Source organism: Pan troglodytes, chromosome 17 (genome assembly GCF_028858775.2).
Source record: "Pan troglodytes isolate AG18354 chromosome 17, NHGRI_mPanTro3-v2.0_pri, whole genome shotgun sequence".
In the NCBI taxonomy this organism is placed as follows: Eukaryota; Metazoa; Chordata; class Mammalia; order Primates; family Hominidae; genus Pan; species Pan troglodytes.
This window is the reverse complement of record NC_072415.2, coordinates 89410726-89432163: the sequence shown is the minus strand read 5'-3', so window position 1 is coordinate 89432163 and position 21438 is coordinate 89410726. Positions and strand designations below refer to the sequence as shown.

The 21438-nt window shown below is 48.6% G+C and overlaps 2 protein-coding genes across 25 annotated transcripts in view; both read right to left on the bottom strand.

Annotated features, from left to right (window-relative positions):
• ATP9B (ATPase phospholipid transporting 9B (putative)) overlaps positions 1 to 21438 on the bottom strand; it is a 318298-nt gene that overhangs the window by 24324 nt on the left and 272536 nt on the right. For 16 of the 24 annotated variants that reach the window (XM_016933938.4, XM_016933943.4, XM_063796103.1 and 13 more), the window contains 7 exons: positions 18915 to 19013; positions 16907 to 16996; positions 15676 to 15820; positions 15409 to 15473; positions 11345 to 11500; positions 11058 to 11122; positions 1192 to 1300 (listed from right to left, as the gene is read on the bottom strand). In XM_016933938.4, coding sequence (XP_016789427.2) covers positions 1192 to 1300; positions 11058 to 11122; positions 11345 to 11500; positions 15409 to 15473; positions 15676 to 15820; positions 16907 to 16996; positions 18915 to 19013 — 729 coding nt within the window. The remainder of the gene's footprint in view (positions 1 to 1191; positions 1301 to 11057; positions 11123 to 11344; positions 11501 to 15408; positions 15474 to 15675; positions 15821 to 16906; positions 16997 to 18914; positions 19014 to 21438) is intronic. The other 8 variants (XR_010152083.1, XR_010152079.1, XR_010152080.1 and 5 more) reach the window with 1 other exon arrangement.
• LOC104003208 (filaggrin-2) lies at positions 13225 to 15384 on the bottom strand. Its single transcript, XM_063796110.1, is given in 5 exon segments — positions 13225 to 14045; positions 14047 to 14198; positions 14740 to 14839; positions 14842 to 15025; positions 15175 to 15384. Coding segments are annotated over 5 exon segments (1305 nt in total). The 5' UTR covers positions 15297 to 15384; the 3' UTR covers positions 13225 to 13298.

The window sequence follows — 21438 nt, the reverse complement described above, 5'->3', positions numbered from 1 at the left end:
AACATCAAGAAATCAAAAAGTTAACATGACTTACCCAGCACCTCTCTGGCTAATGAGTGGTTATAGCTGGACTAGAGTCTAGTTTGTCAGTGGTTAGCTGGATAAGAGTCTAGCTTGTTAGTGGTTAGCTGTATTAGACAGAGTATCGTTTGTTAGTTACTAGTTAGACAGGAGTCTAGTTTCTCAGTTTGTGGTTAGCTAGGTAAGAATCTAGTTGGTTAATTAGTGGTTAGCTGGACTAGAATCTGTTTGCTAGGTAGTCATTAGCTTTCTTTTTTAATGCCTAATCTAATTCTTTCTTTACCATACAGCTACTGCTTTAAAAATCTGAGTTGATAATTTCAGACACCTGTCATTTATCGATTGTAAATCTAAATTTAATTGCGGTTAGTGGATTTTGTTTTCAACGTTGGTTCAAAACAGCTAGCTTTGTGGAAAATACCAGAGTTACCATGATTTGTGTCTGCAGAGCTGAGCCTCTCTTCTACCCCGTATCCTTACATGTTCTATGCTATAAAATATGCTGTCGTAAAGAATATGATAAATTCAAAGCCTCCTTTAATCCTAACAGAGCACCGTTTTAAGCCAAATAAATCCATCTTTCTCAGAGTTTCAGGTGACTGAAGTTTTCTGGGGTGGATTTTTTTCTTGGTGACATCACTGCAAAAATAGTCTATGGACCCTAGGGACAGACACATGTTATCACTTTTCAGGGATAATTCTGAAATCCACAACTACTGACAAACTTGGAAATACACAGGAAACATGCAGCCCATGGGTTCCCCAGCTTTGGAATGCTATTTCTGCAGCAGGTGCAGTGACGCTGTCCGGGGGAGCCTTTCTACAGAAATTACACAGTGAGATCTTCTCTGACATTTGGTGAGCTCACTTCACAAAAGTTCCACAAATGGTTAGAACATCTTTTACAATTCTAATTGTATGTATGATATTAGAGCTTTATTGCAAACATTTGAGAAATTTTTTTCCCTGAGATATTTTTCCCCTTTTGAAGTTTAACTCAAAGAGAAAATGCCAACAACAATTAGGAGACATAAAAAACATCTTCAAGGACAGAGAATCGTTTTTCACAAAATGCCTGGAAATGCCTCCTGACTGGCCTGTTTCTCACTCGTGTAAAATGCTAGATGTGGGTGCTAGTCGTGAGGCAGACAGCCTGCCTGAGGCCCGTACCTTGGTGAGGTCCTTGTACAGCTCCGGGTAGAGCATCGCCATCTCTGGCTTCACGTCCTGGTCCAGCACTAAGGAGAACACTGGGAACATGGTGTATATGGTGGCATACCTGCAAGACCAAGAACGGAGTGTAATGGGCCTGAGAAACTTCTACCACACAGCTAGAAACAGACCTCTGGATTAGAGGTCACAGCTTCAAACACACCAAAAAATACTCCACAAAAACCAACAAAGTAAGTTGGCAACCAAGTAAGATGATTGCGGAGACTGAGTATTTATCTCAGAGCACAGTAGCATGTTCTATAAGTCACAAATGCTTATGGGTAGAAGAATGATTTTTAAAAATGTTTACCTTTCTATGTTGAGATCATTGTAGACTCACATGCAGTTGTCAGGAATAGCACCGAGATCTTATGTGATCTTTACCCAGTTCTCCCAATGGTAACATCTTAGATAACTGTAGTGTGAACCTCACCACCAGGATCCACACGGACACCTCCAGACCCAGAGCACCCCTCACACAGGGTCCCTCACACAGACACCTCCAGACCCAGGGCACCCCTCACACAGACACCTCCAGACCCAGAGCACCCCTCACACAGGGTCCCTCACACGGACACCTCCAGACCCAGGGCACCCCTCACACAGACACCTCCAGACCCAGAGCACCCCTCACACAGGGTCCCTCACACGGACACCTCCAGACCCAGGGCACCCCTCACACAGACACCTCCAGACCCACAGCACCCCTCACACAGGGTCCCTCACACGGACACCTCCAGACCCAGGGCACCCCTCATACAGGCTCCCTCACACAGACACCTCCAGACCCAGGGCACCCCTCACACAGACACCTCCAGACCCAGAGCATCCCTCACACAGGGTCCCTCCTGCGGCTGCTCTGTAGCTGCAACCACTTCCCTCTGCTGCCTCTTCCCTAATCCCTGGCCACCATGAATCCGTTCCCCATCTCTAATCTGGTCATTTCAAGAATGCTATGCAAATGGAATGCTATGCAAATGGAACTGTACAGCAGGTTAACTTCGGGGACTGGCGTCTTTTACACAGCGCAGTTCTCTGGAGATTCATCTAGGTTGCTGCTGTGTCAGTAGCTTATTTCTTTCTATTGCTGACTACTATTTTGTGGCAGGCAAATGAACCACAGTGTGCTTAACCACTAAGTTACATCTGGGTTAGTCCTAGTTTTTGATCACAAATAAAACTGCTGTAAATATTCACTGCACAGGTTTTTTGGTGAAGTTTCCATTTATTTTGGACAGGAGTGCCGAGTGAGATGGTATAAACGCCCAGGAGCGTGAGTGCTAGGACATCTTCCAGATGGTAGGATTTACACTCCTACAGCAATGTAAGAGCTATCCAGTTTCTGTGACTCTTCCTCACAATTCTGGCAGGCGTGAGACGGAGCATCCTGTGGTCTAACCTGGTCTCTGTGGCTGACGATGCGCGCATCATTTCACCGGCTTGCTTGTGGTCTGTGCGTCCCCTCACACACAGGGTGGCCGTCTCTGCGCCTTCTGTCCTTTTCCTAACTGGACTGCTCCTTCATGGCTGAGCTTGGAGAATCTTTAAGCACTGCTGGACACGAGTCTTGCCAACACCCCCTTTCCTTTCCGGAAGCGGCCGTCACTGGCTGCAGCGTGCCGTGCCCATGAGGCCTTTCTCCGGCACTTGAGTCCCTCTGCCTGCAGGGTTTCCAGTCATCCCCAACGGACCCCGTCTCCTCACTGGCTGCTTTCAATGGGTTTGTCTCTGGTTTTCATCAGTTTGATTATGATTATCTTGGTGTGAATTTGACTGTCCTGTTCAGGGTTTGCTTACCTTCTTGAATCTATACATTTATGTCTTTTGCCAAATCTGGGAGGTTTTCACCTTTATTCCTTCAAGTAAGTTCCTAGCCCTGCCCTGTCTCTTCTCCCCTGGAGCTCCCACGGCACAAACGGTAGAATTACCATCTTGCTGTCCCTGAGGCTCGGATCCATTGTTTCCAGTCAGTTTTCTCTCTTGTTCAGATTGAGGACTTTCTGTTTTTCTGTCTTCCAGTTCACTGCATCCTCCCTCTGTCCCTTCTATTTTGCTGCTGAGCCCAGTCACGGCATTTTTTTTTGTCTGGATTATTTCTCATCTCTAAGATTTTCATTTGGTTCTGCTCTGTATCTTGTCTGCTGGGCTGTTCTATTTTGCCATTTGCTCCCAGTATGTTGGTAATGACTGTTTCCCAGTCTTTGTCAGAGAATTCTAGCATCTCTGCCATCTCAGGGCTGGCTTCTATTGACTGTCTTTTTTCCATTCACCTTGAAATCTTCCTGGTTCTTGGTATGGCAAGGGACTCTGATGGAAACCCCTGACATTCCGGGTAAAGACTGAATTTTCTGAAGGGTGCTGACCCTGCTCTGGTGGGGAGAGGAGGGCGCTGTTTTTGCTGCTGTGCAGGGACAGGGGTTAAGGCTCCCCATGCGGCCTCCGCCGACACTGAGGGGCTCATTACCCCTTCACTGGGGATGCAGTCCTGCCTCCTCCCATTCCATCACCCTGTAGATGCCGGGTGCATCGCTGCATCTCATGAAGTGGCACTTTCAGCTCTCCACTTGCCTTTTTGGGGAGGGGGAGGTGGGCACAGCCCTTCCCTGGTGTCTGGCTGGAGTAGAGTGACGATCATCTGAAAGCCATCTGTCTTCCTGGTGCCCCTTTCGTGGACCCACGGTTGGAGAGGCTGGGACCTCGCTGGGACTTTCAAATTTTAAATTTCTGCACCCATGGGCGTTTCCAGGCTGCCGGCTCCTTCAGCTCCAGCTGCTGGAAAACCCGGGGAGCTCCTGCCGCCTCGCCCCTTGCCCCCTCTGTTCACCTCGCTCTCCACTCAGAGCCTTCTGTTTCCAGCTGAACTTAGCAGAAGGAGCAGGGAGGAACCCATCTACCTCACCTCCCACCGTCCTGGAAGTGGAGCTGGGCCGGAAGTGGGGCTGGGTTTTTTTTTTTTTTTTTTTTTTGAGACACGGTCTCACTCTGTGGCCCAGGCTGGAGTACAATGGTGCAATCATGACTCACTGCAGCCTTGACCTCCTGGGCTCAGCTGATCCTCTCACCTCAGCCTCCTGAGTAGCTAGGACCACGGGTGTGTACCACCATGCCCGGCTAATGTTCTCCTGTAGAGACAGGGTCTCACCATGTTTCCCAGGCTGGTCTCACACTCCTAGTCTCAAGAAATCTTCCCAACTCGGCCTCCCAAAGTGCTGGGATTACAGGCATGAGCCACTGCACTTGGCTGGGGTTTTTTTTGTTGTTGTTAAATGACATTGTCACCTATGAGAACGCATTCTCATAGTTATCTCAAGTTGGGAAAGTTACCCCGTGGCAGAGAACCAGAAACACCCATGACACCACGTTATATTTTAGCCTTGAAACATGCGGATACCTAAAGGCTATATTCTGTTTTAATATGACTGAGATTCCACGGTCACTAAATGCAGACCGTTCTATTTTTAGAACTATTGTAGGTTCTATATGAAACATTTTCTTCTAAGGTACTTTTAGTCTATTTCACATCATTCTGTTTTCTTGATGAGTTACTGCTGGGCACTAAATATCTACATGCTTAGAGAACTCTATCCAGAAATTCAATCTTTCTTTATTACGTTAAACTTGTACAACACTGTTGTACTTCCCTCGAAATCTTTAATTACTTTTGTTAACTTTCTTTGAACAACCCCTCCCTATCTCTTCAACCTTTAACAACAAAAACCCCATTGCTGCCTCCTTTTCATAAACCTACTTTCTTGAGGTATAACTTTCAGCATGTGATGAATTTTGACAAGTGTCATGGAACCGCCGTGTGACCATGACACGGAGCATCTCCGTCACCCCCAAGGAGGAGGCCTGTGATGCGCCAGGTGGGAGACCCCTGCCTCCCTCGCTGCTGTTGAGTCTCACATAAATGGCTGCTCCCCGCAGGCTAACACCTGGCTATTCTCTCTGGGTGCTCTCCGCTCTCTGCGAGTGGGTCTCTCCGGGCCAGCGGTGTCAGGGCTCGCCCACCTTGCCGAGCGTGTCCTCTGCTTTCTCTGTGCTGCAGGCCAGCGTCTCACACTATGGACACAGTGCAGCTCTTCCACCCCCTGGTGGATGGCCGTTGGTGTTTTCCCAATCTGTGGTGATCACAGCTGAAGCGGTGAGAGTCCTGCTGCTGGTCTGCGTGGAAGCTCCCAGTCTGTGGAGATCACAGCTGAAGCGGCGAGAGTCCTGCTGCTGGTCTGCGTGGAAGCTCCCAGTCTGTGGAGATCACAGCTGAAGCGGTGAGAGTCCCTGTGTCGGTTTGCGTGGAAGCTCCCAGTCTGTGGAGATCACAGCTGAAGCGGTGAGAGTCCCTGTGTCGGTTTGCGTGGAAGCTCCCAGTCTGTGGAGATCACAGCTGAAGCGGTGAGAGTCCCTGTGTCGGTTTGCGTGGAAGCTCCCAGTCTGTGGAGATCACAGCTGAAGCGGTGAGAGTCCCTGTGTCGGTTTGCGTGGAAGCTCCCAGTCTGTGGAGATCACAGCTGAAGCGGTGAGAGTCCCTGTGTCGGTTTGCGTGGAAGCTCCCAGTCTGTGGAGATCACAGCTGAAGCGGTGAGAGTCCCTGTGTCGGTTTGCGTGGAAGCTCCCAGTCTGTGGAGATCACAGCTGAAGCGGTGAGAGTCCCTGTGTCGGTTTGCGTGGAAGCTCCCAGTCTGTGGAGATCACAGCTGAAGCGGTGAGAGTCCCTGTGTCGGTTTGCATGGAAGCATGAGTGTTTTCCTTTTTCCTGGGTGAACACTGAGGAGGGAGGTTGCTGGGGCATGGGGCAGCAAATTTTTAATTTCATAAAAACTGCCAGCCTGCTTTCTGGAGTGGCTGGACCAACTGCACTCTCGCCAGCAGTGCCACCCTGCTGCCCGCCTGCCAAAACGCCACTCGGCCTTTCGGCCTGGCCTCCGTGGTAGCAGAGCCTTAACTCTCTCTGTGGCTTAAATTTATCTTTCCTGGTAACTAATGATGTTAAATACATTTTCTTGTGCTTACTGACCATTCTTATGTCTTCTTTTGTGATGAATGTTCAAATCTTTCATCTTAAAAACAAAACTGAGTTGTTTGTCTGATCGTTGAGTTGAAGATATGTACTGAAAGTATTTTATTCTTGTCTGCCTTTTTACTTGATTAGTACTATGTTTAGAAGAGCAAAAACTTAATTTTTATGAAGTCCATCATGTCAGTTTATTCTCCATGCATCACGATGTTCATGCTTAGGAAGTCTGTGCCAATCTGGGCACAGGTTGGGGGGCCCTAGAACCCACCAGAGCCTGGCCCTCCTCTGAGATTTGCACACACTGAAGTTTACTCTGACAAACTTCACAGCAGGTACAAGGACTCTTGAAACACAGAGGTTTCGAGGCCCTCTGGCTGTTGAAACACAGAGGTTTCGAGGCCATCTGGCTGTTGAAACAGAGGTTTTGAGGCCGTCTGGCTGTTCGTTCTAGACGTGGGAGAGTTGTTTCTCTTCTCTGAGGCATCCCTGTCCCCAGCTTCTTATCCAATGTCTGAAAACATTTGTTTCATGTGTTTTCTTGTGTTTTGCATTTGATTAGGCTTGGAAGATAAATCTGTTTATCACGGCTGGAAGCAGAAGTTCTCAAGACCCTCTCTGATAAACCCACAGAGCCTCCCGTTCCTGCAGGTCTGGACACGGCTCCCCAATGGACCTGCCTGTGCTCCTTCTGCCCAGAGCTCTCTCTCGGAATGTCATGCACCTTCCTGGTGCTCAATTAAGGTTCAATCTGACTTTAACGAGAGCACTCACAGGCTATCCATCTGAGTCACTAGCAAGGGTAAAAGAAGACCCACACCCAGGAATGGCTGCTATGACGTGGCGCTGTGTGTGAGGTCCTCACCGGCAGCTGCCAGAATCTCTGGGGAGACAGACACCTCTGGCCAGTTCAGACTAGCTTTTCCCAAAGCATTTTCGTGGAACATGAGTTGTGGGCTCATGAGATCAGAAGTCTCTCTCAGAGCCTCCAACTTGCCAAAGTGCACAATGCTGCACCCTACAGAGGTTCCCCATGAGGACTTGGCCTAGGAGCTCTCTTTCTGGGGGAGGGCATGGCATTCCCCAGGCCTGCTTGGGGGGCAAGGGCAGGGTAGGCTTGGGGGTCACAGGAGCCTCCCCAGGCTGTCCTGTCTCTTCCAGCCCCTCCTGCTGCCCCATCCCCCATCCCCCTAGGCTTCCCCATCACCACCTTTGCGGCCCCCATGGTCCCTGGTCCCTCCCTGGGTTTCCCTGCTGTGCAGTGAGTATGCCTAGTCCTTCCTGCTCCTGGGGCCTCTTGCTTCAGGAAAGTCACCTGGGCCAACAGTTCCCTCCAGAGCTGATGAAATGAATGCAGATGAAAACCATATTTGTGGAATTAAATTCTATCAACTGTCCTCTAGGTTCTAGAGCCAGTTTATCATAGACATGATTTTGTCCTAGTTAGATGTTATTTTGTAAAAACATCATGTTGGTTTTTGTTCAATTCTTGGTATTTATTTCCTAGGTGAAGGCAAACTCATTATTTATTTTCAAAGAAGCTTAACTAAAGGCATCGCCCCTCCAAAGCTCCCACCTAACCCAATTCAGAGTATGAGTGCTTAAGAAAGTCACAGATGTTTCTTTTGTGACGGACACTCAGAGTTACTTTACATGAAGCCCATTATAAAGAAGAGCTGTAGGAAGAGGAGCTGGGGACGCTGCAGAGCACTCGGGCTGTGAGGCAGGCACAGGCCTCACTAACCCAAGCAGTAGTTCTTTAAAGAATAATCTCCATGGTCCCCCACATTTTCCTTTTCATGTTTCAAATCCATGATTTTTAAAATATGAAAGAAGGTGAGAAGGGTTATGCTTTTCTATGACTTCCAAGGAAGAAACACACTGTTCAAACTCAAGATGCAATCAGTATTACTGTGCCAATTCTGTACTATTTAAAAGTAACTAGGCTGGACGAAGGGGCTCATGCCTGTAATCCCAACACTTTGGGAGGCTGAGGCAGGTGGATCATTTGAGGTCAGGAGTTCGAGACCACCCTGGTCAACATGGCAAAACCCCGTCTCTACTAAAAATATACAAAAATTAGCTGGGCGTGGTAGCACATGCCTGCAATCCCAGCTACTTGGGAGGCTGAGGGAGGAGAATCACTTGAACCCAGGAGGCAGAGGTTGCAGCGAGCTGAGATGACACCACTGCACTCCAGCCTGGGTGACACAGCAAGACTCTGTCTCAAAAAAAAAAAAAAAAAAGCAACTAATGTAATAATTACTGTAAATATGTAGGCAATGGGAAAACTTTTTTAAAAAGAGTTAGCACTTATTGTACCTTTAGGATTTTTCACCTTTGTTTGAAGTACTATAGGAAACAGTACTGGAATTCACGGAAAGCTGAGAATATTAGCACAAATCCTACCACCATTTCCATCAACTGTATGGGCTATGATGGTTGGTAGGTTGCTGGGACATTCTTTGGTCATGTAGAGACATGAAATAAGGTTCAAGTTGACACCATGGACGCACAGTGCTGTCCTGTGCTACCTCATACTGGGGCTGAGGGAGCCTCAGTGGCCAGGAGAGCCCAGGGCCGATGACGGCGCTTTCCTTGTGGGCCACAAAAAGAGAGTCTGCAATGCTTACGATCATGGGGGTTATTCCCTGAGTGATTATGGCAGGCAGGGGCCTAAAACAGAGGCACTTGTGCCAAGATGAAGGGCTAGGGGTGAGAGAAGCCTGAAGACACCTGCGAAGGTTTCCCTAGGCTCTTACCTACTTTATTCAAAGTGATTTTTAAGACCACAGGACAGGCTGCTGCTATCTTGGGAGGAACAGTGCTAACATGTGCAGGCGAAGGACGTGGAGTCCGAGGCAGGTGCCCCAGGAGTCTTGGTAGCTGTGAGCCCCACAGCTCAGCTGTCCTGAGGCTTGGGGTGGGGGGCCTAGAATCCGCCAGAGTCTGGCCCTCCTCTGAAATTCGCATGCACTGAAGTTCACGCTGACAAACTCACGGCAGGTACGAGGACCCGATATACCTTGTGCCTCGTCCTTGTAGAGCACGCAGGAGAATAGGACGCTAACTGGTAATACAACTGCGCAGCCTGGGGGTGTGAAGGTGCATGGTGGCGGGGGGGGTGCGGGGCCTCCCAGGGAAGCAAGGACAATGGGGACATCTGGCAGTGGTCTAGACCAAGGGGACATCATGTGTGGAGGCCAGAGGACAGAGAGGACCTGAAGACTGGAGACGGAGGGAAGGCAGAGACCCAAGTGCCGCTCTGTGCATGCTCCTTGGACGGCTCAGGATGACGGGGGCGCCTCTCAGTGATTCTAACTCAGGAAAAAGGTGACTTAAGAGGACCTCACATGTTTAACAAAAACCTAACACACGCACAGACTGATATTTCCCTGTATTTTGCTAAAATTGTGAGGAACTCCTGGGATTCAGGGAGCTGTCGAGTGAAACGGTGTTTAGACTGCGGACTAGAAACAGCTATGCAGGGAGAAAGGACTCTGTTTCTCTGTGGACCTGGGGTAAGCTCAGTGGCTGCGTGACGGTGAGGAGCAGCACCCGGCGCCAGCCCCTGACAACTCAGGTCTGAGCTGGGCCTCCCACGGGTGAGTTCCTGAGCTCTCTGGGTCTCTCACTTTTCTCACACATGAAGTGGGGACAAGGTGAGGATGAAAGCACGTTCAACGCCGAGAGCATCGAGGCCAGTGGCTGTTACTATTCAAGTATTTTCTGAGACTCTTTGTGGAGTGGAACCTGGTTAAGGTGGGCATGAGCTTTGCAGAGGTCAGGGAGGTCAGCAGCAGATGAGAGGCTGCTTTTAGTTTGCTGCCAACACCAACAGTCACACTGATTTCATTTCTAGTCATAACCACAGAGGAGGAGGAAAAGAGAAATTCCCACCTATTCCCTCTTCACAGGAAGCTCCTGTTTTGCAGATACAGCAGCAAAATCAGCTCAGCTTTCAATGCACGTCGCACGCCTGCTGCGCTTTTGGTGTCCTTTTCTAAGACACTGCTGCTGTTATCTTTGTTTTTTGAGATGGACTCTGACTTTGTTGCCCAAGCTGGAGTGCAATGGCACGATCTTAGCTCACTGAAACCTCCCCGTCCCGGGTTCAAGTGATTCTCGTGCCTCAGTCTCCTGAGTAGCTGGGATTACAGGCACACACCACCACGCCTGGCTAATTTTTTTGTATTTTTAGTAGAGACAGGGTTTCACCATGTTAGCCAGGCTGGTCTTGAACTCCTGACCTCAGGTGATCCACCCACGCCCACTTCAGCCTCCCAAAGTGCTGGGATTACAGGCGTGAGCCACCGCACCCAGCCCTGGTGCTGCTATCTTTGAAAATGAGATTCCATTCCTGCCCGGGAGAGACCAACAGTGTTTGCTTCGAAGCATGCCACACCATGTCCCTGCACTTCCTGTTCTCTCTTTGCTGCTGGCCACGCCGCACAGCAGGATGAAGCCCCAGCCAGGGGAGGGCAGCCTGCAGAGAGCCGGGAGGGCCTGTCAGTGGCCACTCTGCCCCTCCGCCTTCTGCCACAGGACCCTTTAAAAATCTCAGATCCAACACAGTTCCTGACACAAAGTATGGCTTCCACTTGAAAACAAAATCTAATAAGAAAATCCCAGGAGGAACAAGTGTGCAGGCGCTGTCTTGAAGTTCACCCAAGTAAAATGTCGTTTTTACATCAGTATTATTCATTCTAAATGATGACTGTATCAAGAATCTTCTATATACGTTTTTTGTTTTTTTTTTTCCAAAATAGAAGTCCTCCCCTGGATGAGCTGGCAGGTTCTGAGTGTAACTTACCCCACCATGAGGAAGCCCTGATACAAAGGGACGGATGCGAAGTAGAAGACTGAGGAAAACACAGCCTGGAGAGAGAGCCCACAGACGAAGACAACTGTCAGTTCCACGAGCACCTGTGGCCCCAAGCCTCTCAGGGGCCTCGCTAACTCCTAAGCACAGCCCAGGTACTTCCGGCAGCACTCAGCACCCCCACTCCCGGACCCTGCCCTTCCCGGACCCTGCCCTTCCCGGACCCTGCCCTTCCTGGACCCTGCCCTCCATGGGTGCCAGCACAGAAGGCTTAGTACCTGCATGGTGGAGATGATAAGGCCCCTGTGCATGACAAACTGGCCGAGTGCCGCCGACCTCTTGTAGCTGTTCCGCCCGTGCACCATGAGCAGCCTGCCTATGTGCCGGAACTGCGTGATGGAGAAGTCGGCCGCCAGCGAGGCCTGTTTACCCTCCTGAAAGAAAAGCACATGGGGCCTTTTCGAACACGGCGGACGCTGGAAATCAGACTCCAAAAGTGAGTTTTAGAACTCAGCCTAAATGTTACAAAGACCGAAATTCTTTCTGCAGAACTTGTAAAGCTTCAGCTCCGTCGATGGGGACAGGTCCTATGGTCTCAGGCACGGGGGCAGGAAGAGCCCCCAGCACCAGCCCAGGCTCTCACAAGTGCTTCAGGAGAGCTCGGCTCCGACAGACCATAGGTGTCACAGGAGTCAGCAGAGCTGCAGAGTCCGGGCCAGCCCTGTTGAAGGACTCCCTTGTGATCTAAGTGTGGGCCCGCCCTGTCGGAAGACACCCCTATGATCTGACATGGGCCAGCCCTGTGGGAGGACACCCCTATAATCTTGGGCTGCTTCAAGACAATTCTCTGTTTTTTCATATTTGAAGAAACAATCTATCCCCTCTTTCACAACGCTGTTGTAAGGCATTACAAAATGAAGTAGCCAAGGAAAAAGCCACGCTTGCTTGAGCTAGGTGAATTTTCCAGGTCTTTCTGGGTGTGTCTGTATTAATATTTAAGTGACTGTGGAGAAGGAGAGAGTAACACAGATAAAGCTGGCACGGAAGATGAACCTCAAACCACAGCTCAGTCAGCCAGGAGACACAGGCAACCACACAGAGAATGGTGCGTGGAAAACAGGAGGGAGGCCACGGAAAGGCTCGCCGAGGGATCTGCTAACATCTGAGCTGAGCCCTAGGGCAGGTGACTAAGAGTGACACCTCCCTGTACGCCACTCCGCCAACAGCAAGTCGCCGAGGGCTGGGCTGTAATGCACGTGGCAGGATTGACATTATGAAATGTGAGGTCAAAGCGGGGGACTCCGACCAATTCCTCCTTTATTCAAATGTACAGTTCAGTGCCCGGGACACACCAGGCTCTTCAGGCTGTGCTGACTGTGTGCTGACCACACGTGTTGACCAAGTGCGCATTCACCAAGCATGTGCTGACTGTGCCGACCAAGCATGCCGTGAGTATGTGCTGAGTGTAAAATGACCAGGCATGCACTGAGCACGTGCTGACGTGCGCTGACCGAGTGTGTGCCGAGTGTGTGCTGACTGTGCACTGAACACATGCTGAGGTGCACTGACCGAGTGTGTGCCGAGTGTGTGCTGACTGTGCACTGAGCACGTGCTGAGGTGCGCTGACCGAGTGTGGCCGAGTGTGTGCTGACTGTGCACTGAACACGTGCTGAGGTGCGCTGACCGAGCGTGTGCCGAGTGTGTGCTGACTGTGCACCGAGCACGTGCTGACGTGCGCTGACCGAGTGTGTGCCGAGTGTGTGCTGACTGTGCACCGAACACGTGCTGAGGTGCACTGACCGAGTGTGTGCCGAGTGTGTGCTGACTGTGCACTGAACACGTGCTGAGGTGCACTGACCGAGTGTGTGCCGAGTGTGTGCTGACTGTGCACTGAACACGTGCTGAGGTGCACTGACCGAGTGTGTGCCGAGTGTGTGCTGACTGTGCACTGAGCACGTGCTGACGTGCGTTGACCGAGTGTGTGCCGAGTGTGTGCTGACTGTGCACTGAACACGTGCTGAGGTGCACTGACCGAGTGTGTGCCGAGTGTGTGCTGACTGTGCACTGAGCACGTGCTGACGTGCGTTGACCGAGTGTGTGCCGAGTGTGTGCTGACTGTGCACTGAACACGTGCTGAGGTGCGCTGACCGAGTGTGTGCCGAGTGTGTGCTGACTGTGCACTGAACACATGGTGAGGTGCACTGACCGAGTGTGTGCCAAGCATGTAGTGTGCTAAATGTGTGCCGAGTGTGTGCTGACTGTGAACTGAACACATGCTGACGTGCGCTGACCGAGTGTGTGCCAAGCATGTAGTGTGCTAAATGTGTGCCGAATGTGTGCTGACTGTGCACTGAACACATGCTGACGTGCGCTGACCAAGTGTGTGCCGAGTGTGTGCTGACTGTGCACTGAACACATGCTGAGGTGCACTGACCGAGTGTGTGCCGAGTGTGTGCTGACTGTGCACTGAACACATGCTGAGGTGCACTGACCGAGTGTGTGCCAAGCATGTAGTGTGCTAAATGTGTGCCGAATGTGTGCTGACTGTGAACTGAACACATGCTGACGTGCGCTGACCGAGTGTGTGCCAAGCATGTAGTGTGCTAAATGTGTGCCGAATGTGTGCTGACTGTGCACTGAACACATGCTGACGTGCGCTGACCAAGTGTGTGCCGAGTGTGTGCTGACTGTGCACTGAACACATGCTGAGGTGCACTGACCGAGTGTGTGCCGAGTGTGTGCTGACTGTGCACTGAACACATGCTGAGGTGCACTGACCGAGTGTGTGCCAAGCATGTAGTGTGCTAAATGTGTGCCGAATGTGTGCTGACTGTGCGCTGAGCACGTGCTGACGTGCGCTGACCGAGTGTGTGCCGAGTGTGTGCTGACTGTGCACTGAGCACGTGCTGACGTGCGCTGACCAAGTGTGTGCTGAGTGTGTGCTGACTGTGCACTGAACACATGCTGAGGTGCGCTGACCGAGTGTGTGCCAAGCATGTAGTGTGCTAAATGTGTGCCGAATGTATGCTGACTGTGCGCTGAGCACGTGCTGACGTGCGCTGACCAAGTGTGTGCCAAGCATAGTAGTGCTAAACAAGTGTACCAAGTGTGCTGAGCATGTGCTGACGTGCGCTGACCGAGTGTGTGCTGAGCATGTGTAGTGTGCTAAACGAGTGTGCCAAGTGTGTGCTGACCACGTGCTGATGTGCACTGAGCAAGTATGTGCCGTGTGTGCTGACTGTGCACTGAACACATGCTGAGGTGCGCTGACCGAGTGTGTGCCAAGCATAGTAGTGCTAAACAAGTGTACCAAGTGTGCTGAGCATGTGCTGACGTGCGCTGACCGAGTGTGTGCCGAGTGTGTGCTGACTGTGCACTGAACACATGCTGAGGTGCGCTGACCGAGTGTGTGCCAAGCATAGTAGTGCTAAACAAGTGTACCAAGTGTGCTGAGCATGTGCTGACGTGCGCTGACCGAGTGTGTGCCGAGTGTGTGCTGACTGTGCACTGAACACATGCTGAGGTGCGCTGACTGTGTGCCAAGCATGTAGTGTGCTAAATGTGTGCTGACTGTGCGCTGTGCGCTGAGCATGTGCTGATGTGCGCTGACCAAGTGTGTGCCAAGCATAGTAGTGCTAAACAAGTGTACCAAGTGTGCTGAGCATGTGCTGACGTGCGCTGACCGAGTGTGTGCTGAGCATGTGTAGTGTGCTAAACGAGTGTGCCAAGTGTGTGCTGAGCACGTGCTGATGTGCACTGAGCAAGTATGTGCCGAGTGTGTGCTGACTGTGCGCTAAGCACATGCTGACGTGCGCTGACCGAGTGTGTGCTGTGTGCTTACCGTGCGCTGAGCACGTGCTGATGTGCACTGACCGTGTGCTGAGTGTGTGCTGACTGTGCGCTGGGCACAAGCTGACGTGTGATGACCGTGTGCCGAGTGTGTGCTGTGCGCTGAGCATGTGCTGACGTGCGCCAACTGAGCGTGTACCAAGTGTGTGCTGACTGCACTGAGCACGTGCTGACGTGCGCTGACTGTGTGCTGACTGTGCGCTAGGCACAAGCTGACGTGTGATGACCGTGTGCCGGGTGTGTGCTGTGCGCTGAGCATGTGCTGACGTGCGCCGACCGAGCGTGTACCGAGTGTGTGCTGACTGTGCGCTGAGCACGTGCTGATGTGTGTTGACCAAGCATGTGCTGAGTGTTTGCTGACCGAGCGTACGCTAAGCACATGCTGACGTGCACTGACCAAGTAGGTGCTGAGTGTACAATGGCCCAGCATGTGCTGAGTCGTGTTGATGTGTGCTGACTGTGTGCTAATGTGTTGATAAAAGGGCGAACCTACCTTTCCCTCAATCCCAATCCCACAGTCTGCTGCCTGAATCATGCTGACATCATTTCCTCCATCACCTGCGAAGCAAGAAAAGTGAGATGAAATAAAACCTTATCCATCATCACGTTTTTCATTTTTACCATCAGAAGCTATTCCAGAAACTTCCATGAATGGAGATGAAATCAATCTAGTTTTAGAGATGGAACAAACTTTGCCCATCAATGTCAGCCTACGGGTTTCTCTGGAGACCTCCCTGTGAGCAGGGTGGGCGGCTCTCACCGATGGCGCAGGTGCGTCTCCCTGTGTGCTGCTGCAGCAGTGTCACAATGCGGGCCTTCTGGGTGGGCGAGCAGCGGCAGCAAACCACGGCAGGGCACTGGCAGGCCAGCTCCACAAATTCATGCTCGTAGTACTTTAGACAAACCTGGAAAACAAAGCCTGTGTTATTTTGCCTTATGGTCGACAACAGTGTCCCAGATTTGTGTAATGTAGAAAGTGCAAAACCATGGGAGCAAAGCCAACAGATGCCACAGTTCTCAATCTTTTCAGTATTCTGTGAATCATTTCACAGGACTCACGGACAGGGGAAAATAAAAAATCATGGGAAGAAATTCTATGTAACATGGAACCATCCTTCTCCTGCCTAGGGAAGTTCTTCCACTTGAAGTACCAGAGAGAAACCTCCATGATTTGAGCTACGACATGACCTTCTGGTCTGATCCCCCTCCCCTGGAATCCAGGCTGCCTTAGTGACTTTCTTGAAAAACATCATGTGACCCGGTGACGTTCTGGGGCAGCTTCTGCCAGATTTCTTGGAGTGCTTGCTCTGGGGACACTAGCAACAACAGAGGTCCAGGACGATTAAGCCCAGGAGCCTGTGCAAAAGCTGTGCAGGGGGAGGCTCCCACCAGCCCCGGTGCCACAGTTCCCTCAGCCGGGGGCCACCGTGCGAAGAAAACGAGGCATGAAGCTACTTTGGACATTCCTGCTCCAGCGGATGCAACATGGAGAGGACAGACAGCCAGAACCAAGGCGCTGGACAGGCTCTTGTCGCTCCTCCTCCAGGTCTCCTGCAGCACTTGCAGGCTCTCATTGTCTAACAGAGGAGTAACAATCACCGCGACCCAGCCCAGCTTTCAGGCTCTCAATGTGTCAAGGAGTAACAATCGCTGTGATCCAGCTCTGACATCTCCTCAGGCTGGGGCTGCTTTCCAGAGCGGCAGATACCGCTGCTACGAAATGGAAAACTGCCTAAAAACAGCATGAATGGGCAAAAGCACTTGACTCAAGAAGCCCTTGATGCACTGGAATGGACAGACAGACACACACTGGGCCAGGGTCCAGCCTTGCCTCAGAGACACAGACAGACAGACAGACAGACAGACATGTACTCACTCAGGGTCCAGCCTTGCCTGAGAGACAAACAGACACTCAGCCAGGGACCAGCCTTGCCTCAGAGACACAGACAGATAGACAGACAGACATGTACTCACTCAGGGTCCAGCCTTACCTCCAGAGAGTCCCCAGATATGACTAGTGCACAATCATGCTTCCTTCGAAATGCATTCAGCTCCAAATGTGCCTCTCCCCGACTGGTTACCTCCATTAAGGGAGAAAAAGAATCCCAAATTAAAATTTTGTCTAAGTTAGAGGCACAGAGAAACAGGGCATTATTTGCAGAGTCACAGTGGAATGTTCTGGGGTTATTATCTAAAACCAAAGGAGCTTTAGTATTTGGACCCGGAAGAAGGTCCTTTCCAATTCCTCCGGCAGTGCTGGGTGTGTCTATCCACTCAGTTAACGCAAATCATTTTCAAATTTGTGGCAAATGCAAGCAGGAAACGTATAGTGAGGAATGCAGTGGAATCACCACTCTGATGAAATTTGTGTAAAGGGTGCCTATGAGTTAATAATTACCTTCTGGATAGTTTGGGAGGGTAATTGCCTTTTATACATACACTCCCTTAACATACAACGATAATGATTAAGAATTTTCTTGTAATTTCCACGAGGTGATTATTTAACAGAGCAACAGGCCAGGGTAGGCTGGTGTGGGGAGCAGCGCTGCTGAGAGTCACTGACTCGCAGCGTTACGGACACGGCTCTGCAGAACGAGGCTTGCACCCAACAGAGCACCAGAGCCCAGGGAGGCCGGGCTCTTCATCGCCACACATCATCGCCACACATCATCGCCACACATCATCGCCACACATCAGGTAAGAGACAGGACGCTCTCAAATCAAGGTGTTATGTAAATACATCTCTTCATAATAGGTCAAATAATGCAAAATACTTAATTGCTTGTGTTGTCTCTGCCATGGGTTTCAACTTACTCCATTAGTTTAGTTTTTACCCAGTGTCTGAGGGATTTTTAAAAAAACCTAAAAGAGTAAAAGTAAGTCATAATCTTGAAATATCATTTGTTTTAGAACAAAAATATTTCAGAAACCAATGTAAGTGGTTTTTCATATTCCTTCTGTGGAGGTTTTATGGAGCATAAAAGAAATGATATATTAATAGTCCTATTAATAGGACTGAAATAAATTAAAAGCTTCATGTGGTTCAAATTAACAATCTCAGACTCATCTTTAAATAGGTAGGTTTTATTGTGAAAAATTTAATTTGTGGTGCTATAACACTGAAAAGTCAACAAAAATTGATCTGAAGTTTTATCAGAAGCATTAATAATTTAATTGCAAATAGTAGTCTTCAGGGCCTAATTTGTGATTCTGATGCTTCAAAACAAACTACATTTACATATAAATTATATTCAAATAACTCCTTCTGTAGGTGCAAGCGATTCATTTAGAACAGACGCAGACACAGAATGTCTGTTCACTCACCATAAATCAAGACCAAGAAATTCTTATTTTTTGTTTGAATTAAATTTAGTCATAACTAATACATACAGTAAACACATAAACTTAGATCATTTTTATTAATTTTCTTTGAACTAGTTAAGGCAGCACTTGCTCTGAAAATGGCAGTGATTAAAAACACATTCCTATTTTGTATTTATAGCTTGTTTCACAACAGCAGCTTCTGGACAACATGTAACACGTATAACTTGTAGAAAAATGTAATTTTTAAAATCAATATATATTTTTACAAATTGAAAATAATTGCAGTATGCCTCTTTTAAAATAGCAAATAATACTAATAGTATAAGCAAAAAATACTTCTGAACTTAGAGCTTGTTCATTCCGTCAAAAAGCAGCTTTGATCATGATTAATGTATGTGGCTAAAAATATCTATTTTAGCATGCTTTTTATTTATTTATTTATTTATTTTTTATTATTATACTTGAAGTTTTAGGGTACATGTGCACAATGTGCAGGTTAGTTACATACGTATACATGTGCCATGCTGGTGTGCTGTTATAAATTTAAAAAATTACAGTAGTTCTTTTTAAAAAGATATTTAGTGATTAATAAATATATATTCTGACAAAAACAATAGGCTTCGTTTGTGTGAGACAAATGTTTAAAAATTCAAAGTGATTAAGATACATACTTACCTGTCTGAAAATATGAATATCTTGTGTTCTAGACACCAGATGTGAACTTTTGGCAATGCAGGTAGCTGTCTCGAGTTTATCGCCTGTTAGCATCCATATCTAGGGAACAATTTAAACTGGTGAATTTCAACAAGACAAGGACACGTTCATCTCTGATGTCTCACATAATTCACAACAGCCAAAAGGTGGAAGCAACCCAGGTGCCCGTCAATAGATAAATGAATGAGCAAAATGTGTTCCATACATACAATGGAGTATTATTCAGCCTTAAAAAGGATGGAAATTCTGATACAGGCTGCATTGTGGTTCAACCTTGAGGACATTACGCTGAGTGAAAGAAGCCAGTCACAAAAGGACAAATACTGTATGATCCCATTTCCATGAGGTCCCTAGAGCCATCCAATCCACAGAGAAAGAACTAGATGGTGGGTGCCAGGGTTTAGGGGAAGGGGAATGGGGAGATGGACAGTTTCCGTTTAGGAAGATGGAACAGTTCTGGAGGGGGTGGTGGTGATGGCTGCACAAGAATCGGCAACGCAAACTTCAACAAGGTCACGCTACACACATCCAACCACAACTAAATGGTGTGTCGGCAACGCAGGCTTCAACAGGTCACGCTACACACATCCAACCACAACTAAATGGTGTGTCGGCAACGCAGGCTTCAACAGGTCACGCTACACACATCCAACCACAACTAAATGGTGTGTCGGCAACACAGGCTTCAACGAGGTCACGCTACACACATCCAACCACAACTAAATGGTGTGTCGACAACACAGACTTCGATGAGGTCACGCTACACACATCCAACCACAACTAAATGGTGTGTTGGCAACGCAGGCTTCGACGAGGTCAGGCTACACACATCCAACCACAACTAAATGGTGTGTCGGCAACACAGACTTCGACGAGGTCACGCTACACACATCCAACCACAACTAAATGGTGTGTCGGCAACACAGACTTCGACGAGGTCACGCTACACACATCCAACCACAACTAAATGGTGTGTCGGCAACGCAGACTTCAACGAGGTCACGCTACACACATCCAACCACAATTAAATGGTGTGTCGGCAACACAGACTTCAACGAGGTCACGCTACACACATCCAACCACAATTAAACAGTATGTGAACTTGCTAAGGTGGAACAAGCGAGAGCACAGTGATGTGTAGATACAGCAGCTGAGATATGGAGGCACGTAACACCTGGGCCCGGCACTCAGAGGCTAAGTCTAATAAGGATAGCTGTGAGTGTCAAAGGTGCCTACCACAAAGGATTCCACACAAAGCAAGCACACAGGACTGCCAAGGCGGCACACAGTCAGGGTTTGCCAGGCTGGGAGGCTCATGAAGACCTTCACTGCGGTTTGCTAGTTTTTTAGTTGGAAACGGAGGTTCAATGGGTAAATGGCCCATAGTCAAACCAAAAGTTGTTTATGTCAAATAAAACATGTCAAATAGTAGCACTTTTACATTTAAAAATTGCATACCCGTGCACATCTTATGTGTATATATATTCCTAGACGATAGAGTAAAATATCAGGATATTTAATACATAACAGGATATTTGATATATATAACAGCAAAGAACTTCCAGTAATATTCTCATTAGCTGAATTTCTCAGATTTCTTATGTATCATATTGAAATATGCATTTTTGGAAACAGGAAGCAGAAAAAAAACTTCTACAGTGTACTGATTATCTGCTTAAGCACGCTCCGCCTGTGGCTCTTCTCAGTGTCTAAGATTTGTGCTTTTTATTTATTTTACAGACTTATATTCATTTACGGGACCTAAGAGTATGACACATCATCATGACAAAGTTGAAGAAGAACTAGCACTGCGGCAACCGGAGTGGGATTCAGGAAACGCAGTGAGGTCCCGCTGAAAATCACCTTCGAGTTTCAGAGGAACATCTGAAGTCAGACTTTACATAATGTAAAGAATAAAGAGCAAAACTCGAGAAAGTCATATAACTTAGCAAATAATTGATGTAAAGATCCAAATTTTAATGCAAGGGATATTCACTACTTTAATATACTAATAATCTAGCACATATAAAGTAGGAAGTAGACTGAGGTGAAGTTCACTAAAAAGTTACAGTGAAATGCAGGGGTCATATGCTCGCTCACTCATGTGTCGATTTACAGACGGGTCTTGCCATGAACTCTGGGGCTCGATTGAGCCTCCCGCCTCAGCCTCCTGAGTAGCTGGGATCCCAGGCACAAAGCACCACACCCAGCTCATCTGCTTCTCATTAATCACACTTCTTTATTCAACTTTTTGGCTGTACAATACAATTAAGTTTAGTAATCTAAACTTTCTGAGTCAGAATTGTTCTCTTGTAATTTTGAATTTCTACATGAACAATTACTCTGAAACCAGATACAGCCTCACGACGCACTTCCTACTGCGATCATGACATACTTTCTACTGCAATCATGCACACTTCCTACTGCGATCTCAGATGGATATGATACAGCCTCATGACACACTTCCTACTGCGATCATGACACA